Here is a 19,723-nt window from a genome sequence, read left to right on the forward strand (position 1 = left end):
GATGGTGTCTACGGATAATTGAACCGGGGGAAAAAGAGTTATGAACTCAAAAGGCTGAAAATAATTTAGCCTGTTAGTTGGCACCAGGCCAGGGGGGAATCTAATACATAACCACACACACACACACACCTACACACTTTACACCCTGTTCCCATTTCCGTCCTCTTACTTTGCTACTTTCAGCATCTCTTGCGCACATAAGTCTCAGCAGGCCGACTGAAATGCACAAATAGTGTAATTGCTTTTTCTGTTGTGTTATAATCTGTCCCGCTAAGAAAAGTGATGGCGAGAGCAAGCGCCCCTCCCCTTTAAAAAGCAGCTTTACAGCTAGGTCAGGGCGCCGGGAAATTAATCTCTTTTGTTAAGCTTAGGGTATCGCCACCATCCCAGCAGGTGACAGCCACGGCTCCATAATCTCTATTGGCAGGGAATTCAACTTTCAGACGAGAGTGTGTGTGTGTGTATGTATGTGTGAGAGTGTGTGTATGTGTGAGAGTGTGTCTGTGCAGGCAGTACACGCATGTTTGAAATGGGTTAAGTGGCAAAGAGCGGGTGATCTTACGGTTGAGTATAATTATGTGTTTTGAGTGTAACTTTCAGAGAGCAGTGTGGAAGTGTGGGTGGGAGGCATGAGAGGAAATCAAGTTTGTATTATTTAGTAAAGATTATATAAAGAAAAATGTATTTTTCAGGATCCTCTCCACCACCCTCTTTCCACAACTTTCTTTTCTTCTCGTTTCATTTTGATTCCAACAGAGTGTGAGAATAAGATGAGTGCTAAAAAAAATCTGTCATAGAAAAAAGGTGTAAGAGAAAAAAGCAAATATATAAGTGATTCTCTGAGGACATGTAGGCTACGTACCGGTCTGTGTTATGAGGGTCGGTGTATCTGAAGTAATACCAGGCTGAGTCCACAAATGTGTCCATGGTGTCGGTCTCCCTCCTCGCTGGGCCTTTACATCTGACAGCAGAGAGAGAGAGAAAAAAAGAGAGAGTTGGGAGAGGCCGCACACAAATCAATATTAGGCTGACAAACTAAAAGCGAACAAACGAATGATCCTTGTTTGTATGCTTAGAGAAATGGCACATTATGTGATTTGTCTACGTGTGTTTGTGTGTGAGTGTGTGAGTGTAAAGCTGGCTCCATCTGGCTGTGGGGGTCATGTCCCTGTAGGGAAGCCAAGCCGAAGCCAGACTGGCACCGGAGCTCTGTTCCTGTGCCCTGACTAACAGGCTGAGCTAACAGGGAGCGGACTGGCAGGCCCAACACATGATCGTGTGTTTGTGTTGGAAATGCCACCTTGCACCCCCCTTCCCGTCCAAGCCAAACAGCGCTTTGGGTACGTGACGCGAATCAAGCCAGCATCACTTTCGCAGTGGAGGAGAGGACGTCCGCAAAGACACGGGGAAAAAAAGAGTTTTTTTTCTTTCAGATTTAAAGCGCTTAATGGAACAGTGAAAGCGTCTGCCTTTTACTATATAATGAGTCTCAGTAGAGTTGAAATCAGTGTCCCAGAAAGATAAACAGAGAAGCAGCTCTGAGCTTTGCTACAGCGTGTGCATCAGAGCAGGTATCGTCTTCCTGGACCTTATGGGATGTCTCTGTTTCGTCTCTCTGTGTCTCTGTCTGACGTTTTCACTCGGAACAAACATTTGTATCAGAGTGTTTTTGATCCAACGCGCTGTCGAACACACAGACACACACACATCAAGAGGCAAAACCCCTCGATCACCTAATATACCAGTCTATAATAAGGCTGTGATGATGAGGTAAGAGCTGAGCGTCGCCTAGCAACAGGGCTAAGGTGTAGCAAGGTTAATATTTGGAAGCCAGGTGTTGATTCTTACAATGAAAACCCAGCAGCAGCATAACGAAGCCCGTTAACGCCACAAAAGGAGCCAAGAATAGAAATCTCTCAGAGAATCTGGAAAACGGAGCTGGAGCAACTAAGATGTCTGACCTCATCTCTCTGACCAATCACAGGCCAGATTGTAGCAATTTGACTGACAGCTGACACCAGCTACAGTCACACCACATGACACACACACACACACACAGACAGGTGTGTAAGTGCAGCCGGCCCTTCACGAAACCGGGAAAAGAGCAAAACGCCTCAACTGAGAAACTGAATCTGAAGCAACCTGTGTGCACGAGTGTGTGTGTGTGTGTGCACGAGTGTTCGCAGGATGAGCCAGAAAGAGCCAAAAGGCTCTCAAACAGATGAGACAAGAGAGGCAGCTGCCCACTCCACCAAGCCTCTATTCCCATGGAAAATAGCCCTCCATCTGCTGTGTGTCGGTGTCGCTGCAAAATGTGTGTGTGTGCGCTTTGCTTACTCGCTTTACCTGCAAATTCATGGAACAACACACACACACACTTTTGCGTGCACACCTTTCCTTGCCAGGCTAAGCTGAGGCAGGGTTCAGTTGGCAGACCAATTTCCAGTGGTGCGCCGGGTCAGAGATGAGACGGGCGCACGGGAAATGACTTCCTCAAGGACGGATGAAACTCCATTTTCTGTCGCCCATCTCTCATCGCTCGGCGCGTCCGTGTTCCACTCAAACTTTAATTGGACATGGTCGACGAGTGAAGAGAACAAATTTCCACAGACACTTAACAACAGAGGGGAGACGGGACGAAGGGGAGATAACGGCGTCTTTTCTGATTATAGCCATCAATCAACCGCTGATGGGAGAAATTATAGTAGCTTTGTGGAAGTGAGTGAACACAATCTGATGACTTGTGCCATCTGCGCCTGAGTGGGCCATTGTTTTAATCAACATGGTGCCAGGATGGTGATTAGTCTTATTCAAAGAGGAATTCCCATGTTAGTTTGTGTGTGTGTGTCTGTGTGTGTAGGGGGATCGTACAGTCGCACAACATTTTCAAATGCATTCTCAGATGTGAATTACCAGTGAGGTGCGTCAGTGTGGGAGTGTGAGAGTGTGTGAGGTTACGTGTACAAAAGGTAAACGTGTGTGCCTGCATCTGTGTTGTCTCAAGAGGCACAGCTGCTTTATGTAACCTCCATCATCATCATCATCATCATCTCATGCTGCTCCTGTCACAGATGCCACTCATTACGTAACCCCCGTCAGAACAAAAGTATTAATCACACAATTCACAGGCTCTCGCTGCTCTCGCTGCTCTGTGTGTTCTTGTAAAGCCGTCAGTCCTCTCAGCCCCACACATGATGACAGCCGCCTCGTTTATGTCAGTGCTGCTCTCCTGAGGAAATACAGGAAGTACAGACAGAGGAGAGGCTGCCACTGGAGAGGGTTTTAACATAATTCAATTCTCACTCTGCAAACACCATAATGGGCAGGATCATTTCCCCCAAATCGCTTATGTTGTGCAAGAAAGAAATAACACTTCCTCCAACCCTCTCTGTGTGTGATTTACCACATCACATGGCCGAAAGGAGCCGCGGATGTTGCAGTGCACTTTTCAAATAAAATAAAAAAAATCAAAATTATATAACATAGAGGACCCTATTTTATATCCAAGTCAGAATAATCTGTTTAAGTTGGTGCTTTCCAGTACCTTCAAGCTGTGTCCAGATCCACCGAAGAAAATAATTAGTTTCTAATGTTGTTAATTGGAGTTATTGTATAGAGGATGAATCTGTGAATCCAATAAAATTCAGAATGTGTTTTCTCTTTGTTGACTCATTCGTTTTGTGCCAACCATTCACACCTGTGTATCTCTGAGAAAGTGAATAAGCAGATTTTCCCCAAAAGGTCAAATTATTCCTCTATGTACAAATTTTTAAAGATTTGTCAGTCTGGGAGTGAGAGTGTTTTATTTTGAAGGGAAGGTAAAAAGTCGACAGATGACTATCTTCTTTAAGAGAGTCTGCAGTACACTACCTAATTTAATTGTTGTTTATGAGCTTACAGCTGCGTTCAGTGTCACAAGGTAAATCTTCTGTCTGTATCATTATCTCATACCGTGGTGTCGACTTTGAGTCAAGGCGACTTGAAGAAAATACATTGTTTTCTTTCCAGCTAATGAGCTGCGGCTGAAAAGCAGAACTAGCAGCTACAGCGCATTGATAATTATATTTAGACAAACAAACATACAGTTAGTTTACCTGCAGCTATTGACACCTGCTTTTTGTGTTGTATGTGATGCATGTTATTCCATAAGCACTTCTCTGTGCATTTTAATATTGGGAGATTGCACTACCATCATAAGAAAATACTATATTAAGTTGTGATTATGTAATAAAAATACACCCATTGGCTATTAGTAACTACAGCATTAACTCCACTGGATCTGGAGAGGGCAGAGTGTGGGCTTGTTGTTGCAAGTCTTTTGGGATATATCTAGTAGATAATAGCTACTGCTGAAGTGCAAATGAAAAAATGAAGACAAAATGCCAAGAAAAAAATCAGATATGATGTTGTTGTATGATAATGAAATGCTAGAATACGAGAAACGCATGTATCGAGATCAAATTGATGCCACCATGAAGCAAACAGATGAGTTTAGGTGGAGGTGTTTATGTGTATTGCTCCAATAAAACATGAAAATAAAGTAATAGTGCATCACAGTGTTCTCACCTCGGACATTTACAGTTGACCCAGTCATGAGCGGCCTCCAGAGGCGACGCCCCCTTTCCCTTGAGAGACGGCAGCTTCGGTAACGTCACTGGTAGTTCTTCTTCGGGGACTGCAACCGGACCACAAGACCCACAATGCACCACGGGGATGGGGGTGCCCCAGTAGCGTTGTCTTGATATCAACCAGTCTCTGAGTTTGGAGCTGGTGAGGTGGCCGCCGACCTTGCGCTCTCTGGCCTTCTGGGTAACGGCGTCGAAGGCGTCCTCTCTGCTGAGGCCAGAGAACTACAACAACAACAAAAGGACATAAAAGGAGGGTTTAAGCATTTGTTTATTCATATCAAACTTATCATAGTCCGTTGTATGTTATTGATGACGGTCATAACCTCTTCAGAGTTAATCAAAGTCTGAGTCCCGTCTTGATCGCTGCTCAGCACCGTCCTCCACTTCAGGTTCAGAGCTCGGGCCACGGACAGATCCTCCTCGCTACAGTCTGGGATACCTGTCAGACACAGTAAAACAAACACACTGTGGACATACAAAAACACACACACACACATACAGATAATCTTCTCTTGAGAGAGAGAGAGAGAGAGAAAAACCCTGTGGTGATGTTAAGCATGTTGTGATGCTGCTAATCGTTAACAATCCCTTGGGTTCCACCTCCACACTCGCTGAGACAAACACCCACTGGTTTCACATCATCACAGCAACAGTAATACTGAAGGATGCAGAGACATGGACATACAATGAATCTAAATGTTAAATTGGGGCGGTATCTTTTGCACAAACTTCAAGTCTCTCTCAGGTTTTCAAGGTTTAAAGTACTTTAAACCCTACATATACAGCTTTACACATCATTCAAATGACTACATGTAGATGTCAAGTGTTCCTGTTAGTTTAAGTCTGTAGTATTAAAGAAATAAGTCCAAATTAAAGCTTAGTAATTACAGTATGTGGGTGGTTGCACAACTCACCCACGCACACACACACACATACACTGGTAATAACTCACCAATCACAGTGTCCAAATAGCCATCAAACGCCTCTTTGTGTGAGATGACCAGGGGAACCTCGTGGCCGGTGAACAGGTTGTGCGCGGTGACCTCTGTCAGAGCGTCTGCAGAGCGGAGGGCAGGGGACGTGAGAGAGGCAGCGCCGCTTCCCCCTGGTAGCTCATTATCAACAATCATTAACCGCTGAGATAGAAACCTCAAGGGAATCCCAATTAACATACACTCAGTGAACTTCAACTACTGCAGCCATACCTTGACAGGATGGTTGTTTAGTAAAAGATAATCACATTCAAAGCCACAAACATGTGTCCATCGCGGTAACGTAGCCTATAAAAGAGCACTTCAAATCACACAAACAAATCATATAGGTTTTTCTTTCCTGCCGCATGTGAGGATTGATTTTTCACTACTGCACCGCCTTTGTTAATTAGGTTCTCCCTCAATAATGAACACACATAATATCCAAAGGACCGTAACCTTTGCAAATAACCTTTTCAAGTCGTGACAGTCTGCAGGTGTAGAGCCACTTCACCCCTCAAAAAGTAATTAATTAAGTTGCTGCCAGGGTAAAAATCTAAATGTGCATTCTGTCCTCCTCCGCCTTCAAGAGCAGGATATCATATTGTAAACCTTGACAGATGAGCCACGGTCGGGCCGGAGTGGAGAGATGCTCGCTCACCTCTGCCTGGCTGGAAGGCCTTCCCCAGGGCCGAGCGCGCCGGGCTGCTCCCGTGCAGCAGTCTGTGGGAGGGCAGGATGGCCAGGTAGGCCGCTCCGAACACCGCTTCTGGGGAGGAGCTGTAGGCCGACAGAGTCTCCCCCGTCTCCACCCCGTTAACCTGAGAGATAATAGAAGAAGCATGTGGGAATCTCTTAGCGTCCATATGCCAACCGCTGCGCCGGAGCTGAGTTAATCAGGAGGACAGTCTGTCTCCTCAGTCTGTTACCTGCAGGGGTTTATTTTAAAATATCATGTCTTTGCAGCATCTTTGGTTTTGTAATATAAATAAAAGTATTTCAGCGATGAAGCAATGTCATCCTAAACTTATTTAGAGATGAAATACTCATTGTAGAGGGGGTCAGTGGTAATTATTGTATGTCATGTTATAAAAGACGGGAATTAAATGAAAAGCTCCTGTGACAAGGCATGAAGATGTAATATGAGACGAGCAGCAATGCACTCTGATAGAGAAAACCCCCTCCCATTTACACATAGATACAAATACACTAATGCAATGCAATCTCACATCCTGTAACCATCTTTTTTTTACAGAAATATGAAGACTTTCTGAATCCAGAGAATGACTTGAGAAATGTTTTTTCAAATGCTTTCAGAGAGAGTGGATAAATAAGGATCCCAACAGGACTCTCAGCGAGCCTTTTGCTACGACTCTGCATGATGCATCAGATGCACAAAGAAATGTAAATATGGCTCTCTGAAACCTCAATAAAAACTAATTTGTGACATCATCTGTTTGGGTAAATTGCTGCTTGCAGATGGAGGCAGCGAGCGACCAAATGTGAACAACAAAGTGAAGATTTTTCTGTTTCGCTACATGATTTTTAATAGAAGTACTCGTATAAACAGAGGCGTCTATGAATTTAGAATAAAGCAAGCAATCAGCCCTCGTGGAGAACAAGATGAGAAGAGCAACCGGGAAGAAGACACCACAGAGAAACACTTAGCGGTTGAGAAAAATAAAAGCACGGGGGATGAAGGAACAGAGAGAGAGAGAGAGAGAGGGCAGCTGAGGTTCACCTTGAGTTTGAAATCGAAGTAGCAGCCGGTGCAGTCGCCGATCCAGTTGGCCTGCATGGCTTTGACACCATACCACTCTGGGAGATCGGCCAGGGCGTCCAGGAGAGGCTGGGAGACAGAGTCAGAGACAAACACTCAAGTTGGATTTTCTTTTTTTCTTTCTGTCTTTGTACAAGTTTGGAAAGAGCTAATTTTCTATTTAACATTTTTGTGAGAGGGCCACCAGTTCTCTCAAGTACGTGGCTGTCTAGGATCATACAACCGACTCCGGCTCAGCGTGAGCTCCCTTCAAAACCCAGCCAATTTATTTTGACAAAGCAGCAGAGGCGACCAGGTCACATTATGCAGACAAAGAGGGATTTTCAAAAATCCTGACCTCAACTCGCCCTATTTTGCTTGATATCACAAAGCAATCGCCTAAAGTGCACACACACACTTTCTCTCTCTCTCTCACACACACACACACACACACACACACCAACAACAACAGTTCTTCTGTGTGATTAAAGGAAGCTATGCATATCAACGAGGCTGAGCCTAAAAAGTCACAGCTGGGCTGAAGCCAGAGATGTTAAAAACTCTCCATTTCCTTTTCTAGTCTGTCACAATCTATTACCCACAATCCCCTCCCTCATGATGCCGCTCAGCATGCAGAGCATCATCATGGCCGCATCAATACAAACGTAAACATCAGCTAGAGTCACCGGCAGCGTGACTCAGAATGTGCCAACTCTAGATCTGGTCCAGAGTGGGAGAGAAAAGAGAAACATAAACATTTGCATAATAATCGAGATGTAAGTGTTTATGAAATCAAAGCACAAAACAAACAAAGTACAGATTTTTTTTTAAAAACAAGGAATCTTGGACTAAATGTAATCTACAGTTTTGGCCCAATGAGCTGCCGTTTACGTGTTGCACAGGTTGATTTGCTTTCACCTTCTGTCCAGATCATCTCAGATCATATCGATGAGGTTTAAGTCTGGAGACTGTGCTGCTCCTCCGCTACCCGTCTAGCTCTTCAGGTCAGGTGAATTTATTCATACCCAGAGGTAGATAGTAGCTCATTTCTTATCATTGTCTTGCTGGAGGGCGAAACCCAGACTAACCAAGATGTCTTCCTTAATTACTTTCCTTTTTTCTCACTATTCTGAGATACATATATATATATATATAGATATATACAGTATATAGTCCTTCCTCCTGTAGTGCAGTATTGTGCTGTCAGATAGTTTAGTGTTTCAGTTTGTTCCAGCTCAGCTGAACAGATGAAGACAGAAACCTGTTAGTTAACCAAGATATTAATTCATGAGAAATGCCTGTTCTCTATGAAATGTACAGTGAGGAAAATAAGTATTTGATCCCCTGCTGATTTTGGAAGTCTGCTCCCCTCAAAGAAATGGACGGTCTATAGTTTTTATGGTGACAGTATATCAATAAAAAAAAAATCCAGAAATAAAATCAACATATAAAGGTTTTATAAATCAGTTTACTTTTGATCAATTTAAATGAGGGCAAAAATCAACAGGGGATCAAATACTTATTTTCCCCACTGTATATGATTGGTCAGGTTTTTGTGACTGGATTTTTGTTGAGTACTTTAGTCGACCAACCTTTGTACTGTCTCAGACTATTCAACAGGAAAACAGTGATGCTGGATAACTAATGATGGCTTTAAAGAAAGAGGCGGTAAATGTTTTTACTTTGCCGATGAAGACCAATACGTTTTGGCACAGAGGCAGGAGTAACTGAAAAAGATGTAGAGGAAAAATGAGGAGAGGAGTCTCCATGGCAACTAAGAAATGCTTGAGAGAGAAAGCATGGTATAGCAATAACCAAGGATTGTGATTGTGTGTGTGTGAAGAGAGAGAGAGAGGAAGAGAAACACACATGAAGAGCACTTCTGATAAAAATGTTTCTCAGTGAAAGTGCTGCTTTTTTCTGACTCGGTTGCCAGATCTGAACCATCACACTCCTCCTCCTCACAAGTTGTTTGTTTGCACCTTAATGACACAAAACATTTCTAGAAGCAACGCTCATATTTGCACAGTATTATAGTGGAACAATACACTGAGCTGTCAGTCTATGAATCATTTAGATGTCAGTGCAGTGTAACAGGCTGGCTGCATGTGTGTCTGTGCCGCGAGAAGAGTGATTATGCATGAAATTGAAAACTCTGTTAACTGCCACGTGGTAATTTAGCATCCAGCGAGCTCCGCATCTAAGAATCCATCTTAGGAATAATATTTAGTCATCTGTGGCCTGGACGAAACAATGTGCTTACAGTTCATGAGGGAACTCCGTCAGCGCAACGCGGAACGACCTGACAGCCAAACTAACGACCGCTGAATAAATGTCGTCTGAAGTTAATGTTGTCTAACGGGCTGGAACACGTGTAGAGGCGAGCGGAGAGAGACAGACAGACGCACAAGCAGGAAATCACAGTCCAATTACAGCACTTTTTAATTTGGCCCTCTCCGGTCTGACACGGTCCTCCATCTGTCTTTCTCACTTCTTTTCCTTAACACCTTCCTCTTCCTTCCTTCCTTCCTTCTTTCCCACATCTCTGTTCGTCAAGAAAAAAAAATTAGAAATGCAGGAACACATTGTCACCCGTGGGCTGATTTCCACCTCCACCCACACCTCTGACATGGACAAGCATGGGCGACTTCAGCGCCACGGCTAAAACTGGGTGACGCCTGACTCTGTGATTTTTTTTTTTTTCTCCAATCGAAATGACAAAACTGACGAACCCTCAGAGAACAAACTAGTGCTTGCATAAAAGAAGGTTTTAGATTAATTTCACACTTCCTCGGCACTGGTTTCAGAAAATTAAAACCTGCCCGTGCTAATGCTCTGCCTTTCCTCATGAGTCTGCTTCACGCTTTTGACAGGAACAGATAGAACTGAAAATGATGGGTCAATTAATCAAGTAATCAATCAACAGGAAAATCATTTCTAACTTTTATTTTGATTTGAGTATTCTATTTAACTGTAAACTGAATGTGTTTGCTGTCTGGACTCAGAAGTGGAAAAGTAATAAAGGCTTCCCACAGCCACTTTCCTCCCCGAGGACCACTCTGCATTGGCACATGCTTGCCCTCATTTCTAACAAAGCACATGCATGTGCTGCATGTATAATGCATGAGCCGTCATTCCTGCAGATTATTCATATTGAAGTCCAGAGGGGGCCGTCTCTCCCTGCACCGTGTTGGAGGCTTCTCATCAGCCAGCCGGGCCACCTGATGGTATGACTCTGACTTCACCAGCCTCTTTCCCTTTGAACGGGCGACGCCGGGCGACGAGCGGCGGTCTCCAGCGGTCTGATTGCAGGAGTGGAGAGGCAGGGCTGCAGCTGCTGCTACTGAGGAGTCAGCCATGATTGTTATCAGAGGGGTCACCGATCATTTTGGCCTTGCGTGTAGCCGCTGACCAGCCATTTGAACGCCACTTGTCACGTGCGACACACATACACAAGGCTCACCCACTGACTCACTAACTCACACACACACACAGACACACCAAAGGGCTGTACCTTAGCGTAGTTTGTGGTCTTGATGAACCATTGTGTGAGCAGCTTCTGCTCCACCGGAGCGCCAGACCTCCAGGAGCGGCCGTTTTCATCCACCTGCTCATCAGCCAGCACTGTCTGATCAACAGGGTCCCAGTTCACTACAGCCTGGGGCGCACACACACACACACACACACACACAGTTAAAGATGAAAAAGCAGGGCTTAGAAAGTAGCTAATAGACGGACCAAAAGCTTATTTCAATGTCGTCTCATTTCATTAAACATAATCAAAAGGCTTCTTCCAAGCTCTCCATTCATTTCAGCTTTACAATTCATTTCATTTTCTATCAATAGTTAGCTGCCTCAGCCATTTCTGGAACAGCCAGGGGCCGCTAACCTTCCCCGATCATATTATTCCCTCAAAAGGAAACCGAGGATTAGCACCTTTCACAAGCCGAGGCCGTTCCTACCTCTTTCTGATAGGCCAGTCCTGCTTTGAAGAGCTTGATAAACAGATACTGTGTCCATCTGTAGTAGTCTGGAAGACAAGTGGTCACTTCCTGTGAGGAAAAGCCAGAGTCATGTCAGCGGTGCGAAGCGTTTGAGCACACAGGTGAGTCAGTAAAAAGCTGCCTGAAGCTCTGTTCGGTTCTCGTATCTACTCACCCGGTCCCAGTTGAAGCACAGGCCAAGGCCGTCCAGCTGCTCCCGCATGGACTGGATATTACTGAGGAGAGGAGCCACAGCAGGGCCACATTACAGGATACGTATGTACACAATGAACTCCTGTAAAATGTGATATTATTTCACGTACCTTTTAGTCCACTCCTCTGGGTCAAGGCCTCTCTCGATGGCTGCGTTCTCAGCTGGAAGTCCAAAGGCATCCCAGCCCATCGGATTCAACACCTGTGGATGGATATCAGAGAGGAAATCATTAGCAGATCAACAGGAAATTAATCAGCTCTGACAAGTGATTCATTACAACACTGCTATCAGCTTATTAAATGTGAGTAAGTGCTGGTTGCTTCCCTCTGCGTTTTAATTATTGCAAATTAAATACCTCAAGAAAACAAGTTTTTTAAAGAAATTACCTCGGGCACGAACACCCCCACCAAGCCACGATTAAGCATATAACAAAATACTGCTCATGAAAAACATTGATTATATTAAATATTCCATCCATATCAAACCTATTCCTCTGTTATTAAACAATAAAACTGCTTTCAGTTGGTTTTGAAATATTTTTGTGATCACATCACACTTAGGCATGCACCCACAGTGGATAAACGTAGTGTCAGACTCTGCAAATACTAACATATTATTAATATTATCATATAGGCTACACGGTATTACAACAAAATAAGCAAAACACATTTCTGAATGACAAAGTTACTTCTTTAATAATTCAAAAATAAATAATTATTAATAGCAGTATTGGATAAGGTTTTTTATTCAGCAAATTATACGTTGAATTGTGTTTGTGCTGGAATCTCAGCTACATTATAGTAGCCTACACACTGTGGTTAATGCATGCAGACTGACGCACAGGCATCTGTTATATAATGCAAAAGCCAAAGGAAAATCAGGGTGCGACGGCTTTTATATTCACCAGCTTGATGCAAATTACTTAATAAGTTGTTTTTTCACACAATTTCCTGAGGAACATCACAATCTCATCTTCCCTGCTCTCCCTCTGTACATCTTATTCACAGTCGTTTCATTGCCCCTCTCCGTAACCTACACTATCCTTGAGATGAATCATGTTCGACTTCAGACAACGTCTCTTTCACTTTTCTCTTTTTCCCCTTTAGCTCCTCGTCTGTGTCTTTCTGCTCGCCGAGAGAGAAAGGAGATGAAAGCGCAGGAGTGGAAGGCGTGAGTGAAGTAGAGGAGAAGCGCAGTGACAAGGAGTCGAGGACCGGAGAGGATCGCTGCGCGGACTCTAACGGGTCTGATGTTTCAGACGAATCGGTATCCTTGGTAACTGCATGGGCCTCATTTGTAAAGCCTCGTGCTGGATGGTATTAGGCTAAGAGAGCTGAGCGCGGTCGACCACTGTGACTGCTCAGGAGGAATACAGGCTCACTGGGAGTGAGCAGCAAGCCAAAGATAGCCTGGGTAAATGACAAAGCAAGAAAAAAAAACATGCATCTCATTAAGGATGGATATGCTACTATTTTGTTTATTCAGTGTAAATACCCCATTAAACCAAGAGACGCTGCTGCAGGGACCGGCTGTGATGGACGGGCTGCTGTTAGTGAGCTCAGTCCTCAAAGTTCAAAGAGAGCAAGAGAGGCCCATTATCTTTCCACTGCTAATAGCTTCAGCTCCACTTATCCTATAACGTCCACACAAGACGTGAAGGCTGGTGTGACTTGTTATCACAGAGGCTTTACAGCGCCATTTAAGAGCATGAGTGGCACGAAAGATGGACGTGGGAGTGGAGGAGCGGAGGAGCGGAGGCTGATTTTATTATTACAATCTGTCCGCTGTATCTGTATCTGTATCTGGCGCAAATCAGAGCCACAGTCAGACGCAGACAGACGCATCACCGAGCGAGCAGCCCCGGGCTCCTCGCGCGCAACAGCCAGAAGGAACGCAAGTGCTGCGAGTCTGGTTTTGTGAATGTGGAGTGTCCACCTACACAGTTGCAGCTCCGAGCCTCTCTCCATCTGTAGTGGCTTTCAAACACATCTCTGACTGCAACCCTCGTCTGTTCTCTCATCGCACTAAAGGATTGTAATTAAACCAGGGTCATTTCAAATCACAATTATGAAGAAAAAAAACTCAGTTAGGACAAGAATATAGTTTTAAATCAAAGGAAAGTCTTTGCATGATTCAGCCTTTGCCAGGTAAATAAATGTCATTGTCAAAATCTCTCTCTCGGGTCTTCCAGAGTGATCCCTCTAAATTTCTCAAGTTCTATCTCTTTGGTTATTTTGTACAAAACCCAAAGTGTAAGAGAGTCACACTGCGGCTTCCTTTTATGACTACAATACAGTTTAAAATGAGCTTTCAAGGTGCTGGTTAGTGAATTTGGTTTCCTTTCATTTCTGGTAAGATATGCTGGCTACGCTGCTGGTGCTAGAGAAGCGAAAGATATCTTCATTTAGCAAGAGAGACAAGAAACGAGAGGGCTGATCTTTTTCTGCAGAAATAGAAGGAATGGTGCGAATACCTGGAAAATCAAATATATTTTGGACTTAAATGAACAACAACTGTGGACAACCTTGTGATTTGGGAACATTACATGAATCAGATCTGCATGCACCCAGTCCTGTAACATTACATTTGGTTTGTTAATACTATGTTTGTTTAATGAAAAAGGGCACATAAATGTCTTTTTCAAAATGTTGGAACTACTCCTTTGTCATATAGTCACATTTCAATGCAAATTGATTGTATCTAGTTTGAACACTGAACTAAAAAAAAGGAATACCTAAAAGAAAGTCTGTGTTTCCCAGTTTCCTCACAGATGAAACACTTTCAGGCTGAGACTACTGACAAAGCAGACCCTCTTTAATCAGCTAGTGAGTAGAGCAGACTGTGTGCAAACAGCAGAACGAGGTTTGTGTTCTGACAGATGCTGAGAGGAGGTAAACTCCTGGGCAGGAAGTAGGTGGCAGTCATGTGAAACCACGTTTGTGTTTGGGGAGAGACCAGGCTGAAGCAGGAGGGATTCTCTCTGCAGGTGAGGGAGAAGTTACGCACCATCTACTGTAAACAAAAAAAATCTAGGAGGAAAGAAAGAACAACTTCTCGCCAGGATAAACACAAGGACAGATGGAGAGACGTGTGTGTGTGTGTGTGTGTGTGTGATCGCACACTGGTTACAGCTTCATCTACAGCCACCGTTTACTGGACTCAAACAGAGTGCTGAATATCGATTGCGGTGCTTTGATCTGAAACAGAGTCCAGTCAATAACACAGTGGAGTGCCTGAGATCGAGGGTATGGATTTTACCTTTACTTTATTTACACCTCATTTGAACCATGAAAGGAGAATTCATGGGAAGGTTCAAGATCAACTCAACAGGTTTAAAAATCTTCACATTTTCAGCTTACTAGAAAGAGGAAAATACAGTATGTCCTTGCTTTTCTTCTGATCTCAGTTCTGCATTTATACGTTAATTTGAAAAAAGTTCAGTGGGTCAGTGACTCCTGAGCCCATCGGTGATTGTGGAATTTTTCAATCTCAGTGAAAAGACTAGAAAACTAATTGAATGAGGTTTGAGAATGAAGTCCAGAAGAAGTAGAAAAACGAGTTCTTCAGGAGAACAACTTATTACTCAACTTCAGCATGCATGTGGCGCAAACGTACATTGTTTGAAATCAATACAGCATTGTTGAAATCAAGCACGACAAACAGAAGAATCTAATTACACGCTCCCTGGAGAGTGTAATTCCTGGCAGATAATGGCACGAGGACGTATTGTTACGCTGCTAATGGAGCCAAAGTGAAGGCTGTGGTTTGTACACTACATCATGTACACTAGTGTGGAGGAAGGAGAAGCATCACAGATTAGAGAGGGAGTGTTAACAGAGATTCTTTGTAAGACGAGTCAGAACTGCCTCATTCTGATTTGATTTTTATTTTATTGCCAAAGAAAATTGTAAAGAAACACATCTCTTTGTTTACTTTATCTATTTAAACTTGAAAATTCCTTTAACCTTTAACCTCTATTCCAAGAAGAAAGCATCAAACCTGAAACTTAAAGCAGAAGTAAGCGATCCGGTGGTTTTGGCTAACTTCCTGTCAGCCGATGGAGTTAGCAGTCCCCGCCCTCGTCCCTACATCACCACATTCACGCACATCCCTTGGCTGCACACACAGAGAGGACCGCCCCTTTATGCCGTTCTCTCTCCTCATTGGATAAAGGTTGTAGGATACAAGGAAAGTTTTCTCCTCGGCTTACAGCAGAGCAGAGTGACTGACAGACCCGTGTTTCAGACCAAACACTCTATATAAGTGATTGCTGTCAGAAGATATAACTATTTAAGACTTATATTAACACAAAACATTCCGCTTACTTCTGCTTTAAATACATGTGTATTTTTAAAAATATAAATAACTTTCTTTGGTTTGTCCGATCTTAACAGCTGACCTACCTGATGTCCTCTCATCCTCTGGAAGTGTCCGATGGCGTCGCTGATGGTGTAAACTCGCACGTGGCCCATGTGCAGTCGCCCCGACGGGTACGGAAACATGGAGAGGACGTAAAACTTCTTCCTGTCAGAGCCCTGAGAGAAACAACAGACAGTCAGAATAACGTTCAGAGCTGTGAGATAACGTTGTGGGAATGGACGATCAAACTTTAATGCTTTGAGACTGCAGCACTATCACTCCGTCTCTTTTGAGATGAGTCTTGTGTAAAAGACACTGCATTAACGTGATGAGCTCAGGACAGAGATGATACCCCATCATAAGCGGAGTAAGCCCACTGACTGACGGTACGAAGCTCTCTCAGAGTCTGATTATGGTGTCAGAGTCTGAACGGAGGCCGTACTGATTATGGATGGTTTACAGTCGCAACTCTGTTACCATGGCAGCGTGGTACCGGGTACATCCAGCTTTACATGATTACAGGAAACCTGAGTCATGAATTTTTTAATAAATTAATTAGGACCAGGGCTGTCACGAATGCACTTAATCACTGTCAGCCTCCGCCAGACGGCCGCACGCTCCGACCATTAGGATATATAATCAGCCTGATCTGCTGGTCTGAGACCAGCTACAGCCGCTGTAGGATGCTTAATGATCAATTAATCGATTAATCTTAAAAAAGGCTGAAGGTATTTCAAACTTATACATGAATAGATGTGTCCATTAGATAGATTTAGGCTCTCTCCACGCTCTATTTTTTCACCAAGGTACGAGAACACCGGTGGGACAGAGGAGCCTTGGTTTGAGGACTTCCTCTCCACAGCGCTGACGACCATATTTGGGATGTGACATTGACGCAGCGCTATTTATATTTGCTTCAATATTTTAATAACAAAATTCACATTTCTGCTCATCTGCATGAAGGTGAATCCGGCTCTACTGCGTGCAGACTGAAAATGAGTAGTTAATGAACTGATTGCAGTGAAAATAATTTGATAATCAAATAACCTTCTTTTGGGGGAGGGGGTGTCAGAAAAGAAAGATATTGCTGATTCAAGCTTCTCAAACATGAGGATTTGCAGCTTTTTTCTGCTTTATATCATTGGAACAAATTATCTTCTGGTTTTGATCTATTGGTGAGTCATCTGAAGACTCTGGAAACTAGACGGTGTTTTTCAACCTTGGGGTCGGGACCCCACTTGAGGTCACCTGGAATTCAAATGGGGTCGCCTGAAATGTCTAGTAATTGATAAAAATAAAAATAAATTACTGATAATACTATACTGATGATTTTAAATTATGATTAAAACACCACACACAATCTTAAACAACTGTATTCTATACTTTCACTTTCTCAAACATAAATCGAGTTCAAATAAAATGCAGCATATAAAAAGATCTTGATTGACAGGGGTCGCCAGAAATGTCAAAATGGGGTCACGAGCCAAAAAAGGTTGGGAACCACTGCTCTAAGACTAACTAACTAACTCCGTCTGACATCAGCAAGCTAATGATGGTAAAGTTGGTCTGTAAGAAAATGAACGGAGGTCATTTTACCTCCTCCAGCGCGTCCTTCCGCCACTGTGCCATGATGCGTGGCTGCCACCATTCTTCCACCCTGCGGCGGGTCTCTGTCCGATAGTCCTTCTCCCACACTCCCGTCTCACTGAACAGGGTGCGGGCGCCGGGGGACGAGAGGCGGGGCGCTGGCCTCAGGACGGGGGCCCTGGTTCTGGCAGAGCGGGCGACAGCCAGCGGACACAGAGCCAGTCTCCTCACTGACACCTGCATGGTTCCTTTAAAACAGACACACACACATGAACCAGAGGACAGAATAGTTTTCTCTCTTTCTATATGTCACTTGACTTTCTGTGCCCTGAGCTGATAGTTGTACAGTGATTGTTTGGTGCAGCCTAAATTGATGTATAATGCAATAATCTGTATTTGACTTACATGCCTCTCATCTGAAAAGCTTTCGACCTGTGTAAAAACAAAACCCTCAATAACATTGTGACAGAGTTTCAAAGCTTTTGGTGGATTCCTGTTCAGGCTCAACACTGTGACCGTTAGTAGAAAAAGCAAAAGCGAAACGCTTACTTCAGGCACTCAGACTGAGCCAAGGAATTCTTTAAAAAGCCTTTATTTTATATCTCTATTAAAATATATGAGGCATCTCATATATTTGAATAGAGATATGCCCTTTTTCTACTTTGGACTTCTCAACTTCATGAGCACCTGAACAAATTGTCTGGAGTCTACCCTTCACCTGTGAGCACTCGGTAACTTTTTTCTTTGTTTGTCAGACTGTGACCGTAAGGTTGTAAAAACAGGAATCCGTCAACTTGGTTTCGACCTTGTCTCTATTATCCAAACAGAACAGAAGAATTCGATGTTTAAAAAAAATAATAACAAAGTTACCTTCAAGTTCAGCATCAAATCAAATATTTCTCTCAAATCTAGCATTGGTGAATCATTCACTTGAACAACAGTAACATGTAATAATGATTTCACTAAGATAGTAATACTGATATATTGTCATCATTATAGGAACTGATACCACTTTAAGCCTTAACGTTCAATCAGGCGTAAAGTAAACATGAGCCTGCAGACTTTGGAGACCATGGACAAGCTACGAGCTCAAATGTACAAACTGGACAATAATGCTGCTGATCATAAAGCAGATACATACGGTCACTATACATGGATCAATATGCAAAAGTCAGTGAAACAATAAGTTGATCGCAGTCACAAGGTTTTCATCCAAACAAATGTTTCACCTTGGAACCATAACGACCATTCACAGCAGTTTAATGCAGCAGCATCATGACATATAAAATGCTACAAGGCCACTACACTCATTCACCACAGACAGCCGGCACATCTGTGTTCAAGTGATCTAATCCACGGTACATGTGAGTCCACTCTCTGACTGATGGCTCGGCTCTGCAGCTCTCCACGTGATTTTTTTTTTCAAGTGTGTGTTCTTTGCTCCACGTCACTCACACAACAGCCTGATTTTGTGAAATAAGAGGTTTATTCAGTGTGATGTGATTATGCTGTGCCTCACAGTGAGGCTGTGGACAGCCTGTTCTTATCGCACCTCCCGCCTGCTCAGATGTAGGAATGACATTTTCAAATCAACTGATTTTCAATTATTCACTCATCTCTCTGTTGCAAAATGCAGTTTTACTTTTGCACAACAGGATGTTAGACTGACCTAACCATCCCCCAACTTTTGCAAATAGCTGTGGGGAAGGGATGAAAAACAATAACGACAGCCGATCAGTCCTGCGACTAACAACTTAAAAATCTTGATTGTTTATTTATTTATCTAGTATTATTCTCTTAGAGACTGCAGTTAGGCTGGACTTACTCAGAACAGTCAACTCCATGTCAGGAAGAAAAACCAATTTGACCTAGATTTGTCTTCTGCACATCACACAGACACACATACAGACATGTACACAAACACAGTTTCCAAGGTAACCTAAGATATCTGTACAGAGGACAACAACCTGTCAAGAGAATATTTTCACATCCGTGACGCATCTGGACCTCAGACAGCGAGACCTTTACAGCTGCTGAATGGAAGAAGTGAAAACGTGCACGCCCCTGACACCGGACTGAGATAATGATGTAAATGAGGTAAACAAAGAATTTGAACTGGTTATCTGAAGCCACAGAGAAAATGTGACTCAAATGAGTTTGTTTTTTTTTCTATATGCAAGACCACTCAGTTAAAGCAGAGGTGGGAACACAAAGGTAGATTT

The 19,723-nt window shown here is 43.4% G+C and overlaps 1 protein-coding gene across 1 annotated transcript in view; it reads right to left on the reverse strand.

Annotated features, from left to right (window-relative positions):
• Nucleotides 1-19,723, reverse strand: part of lars2 (leucyl-tRNA synthetase 2, mitochondrial) — a 30,412-nt gene that overhangs the window by 8,973 nt on the left and 1,716 nt on the right. Inside the window, exons 2-13 of the mRNA XM_085801704.1 lie at nt 17,511-17,749; nt 15,959-16,090; nt 11,665-11,756; nt 11,517-11,577; nt 11,321-11,410; nt 10,873-11,016; nt 7,341-7,448; nt 6,261-6,420; nt 5,581-5,685; nt 4,952-5,067; nt 4,567-4,850; nt 863-961 (exon numbers count right to left, since the gene is read on the reverse strand). Of these exons, the coding sequence (XP_085657830.1) occupies nt 863-961; nt 4,567-4,850; nt 4,952-5,067; nt 5,581-5,685; nt 6,261-6,420; nt 7,341-7,448; nt 10,873-11,016; nt 11,321-11,410; nt 11,517-11,577; nt 11,665-11,756; nt 15,959-16,090; nt 17,511-17,744 (1,625 nt within the window). The 5' untranslated portion in view covers nt 17,745-17,749. The remainder of the gene's footprint in view (nt 1-862; nt 962-4,566; nt 4,851-4,951; nt 5,068-5,580; nt 5,686-6,260; nt 6,421-7,340; nt 7,449-10,872; nt 11,017-11,320; nt 11,411-11,516; nt 11,578-11,664; nt 11,757-15,958; nt 16,091-17,510; nt 17,750-19,723) is intronic.

This window comes from Trachurus japonicus, chromosome 16 (genome assembly GCF_045865225.1).
Source record: "Trachurus japonicus isolate A0001 chromosome 16, Traja_1.0".
Lineage (NCBI taxonomy): Eukaryota > Metazoa > Chordata > Actinopteri > Carangiformes > Carangidae > Trachurus > Trachurus japonicus.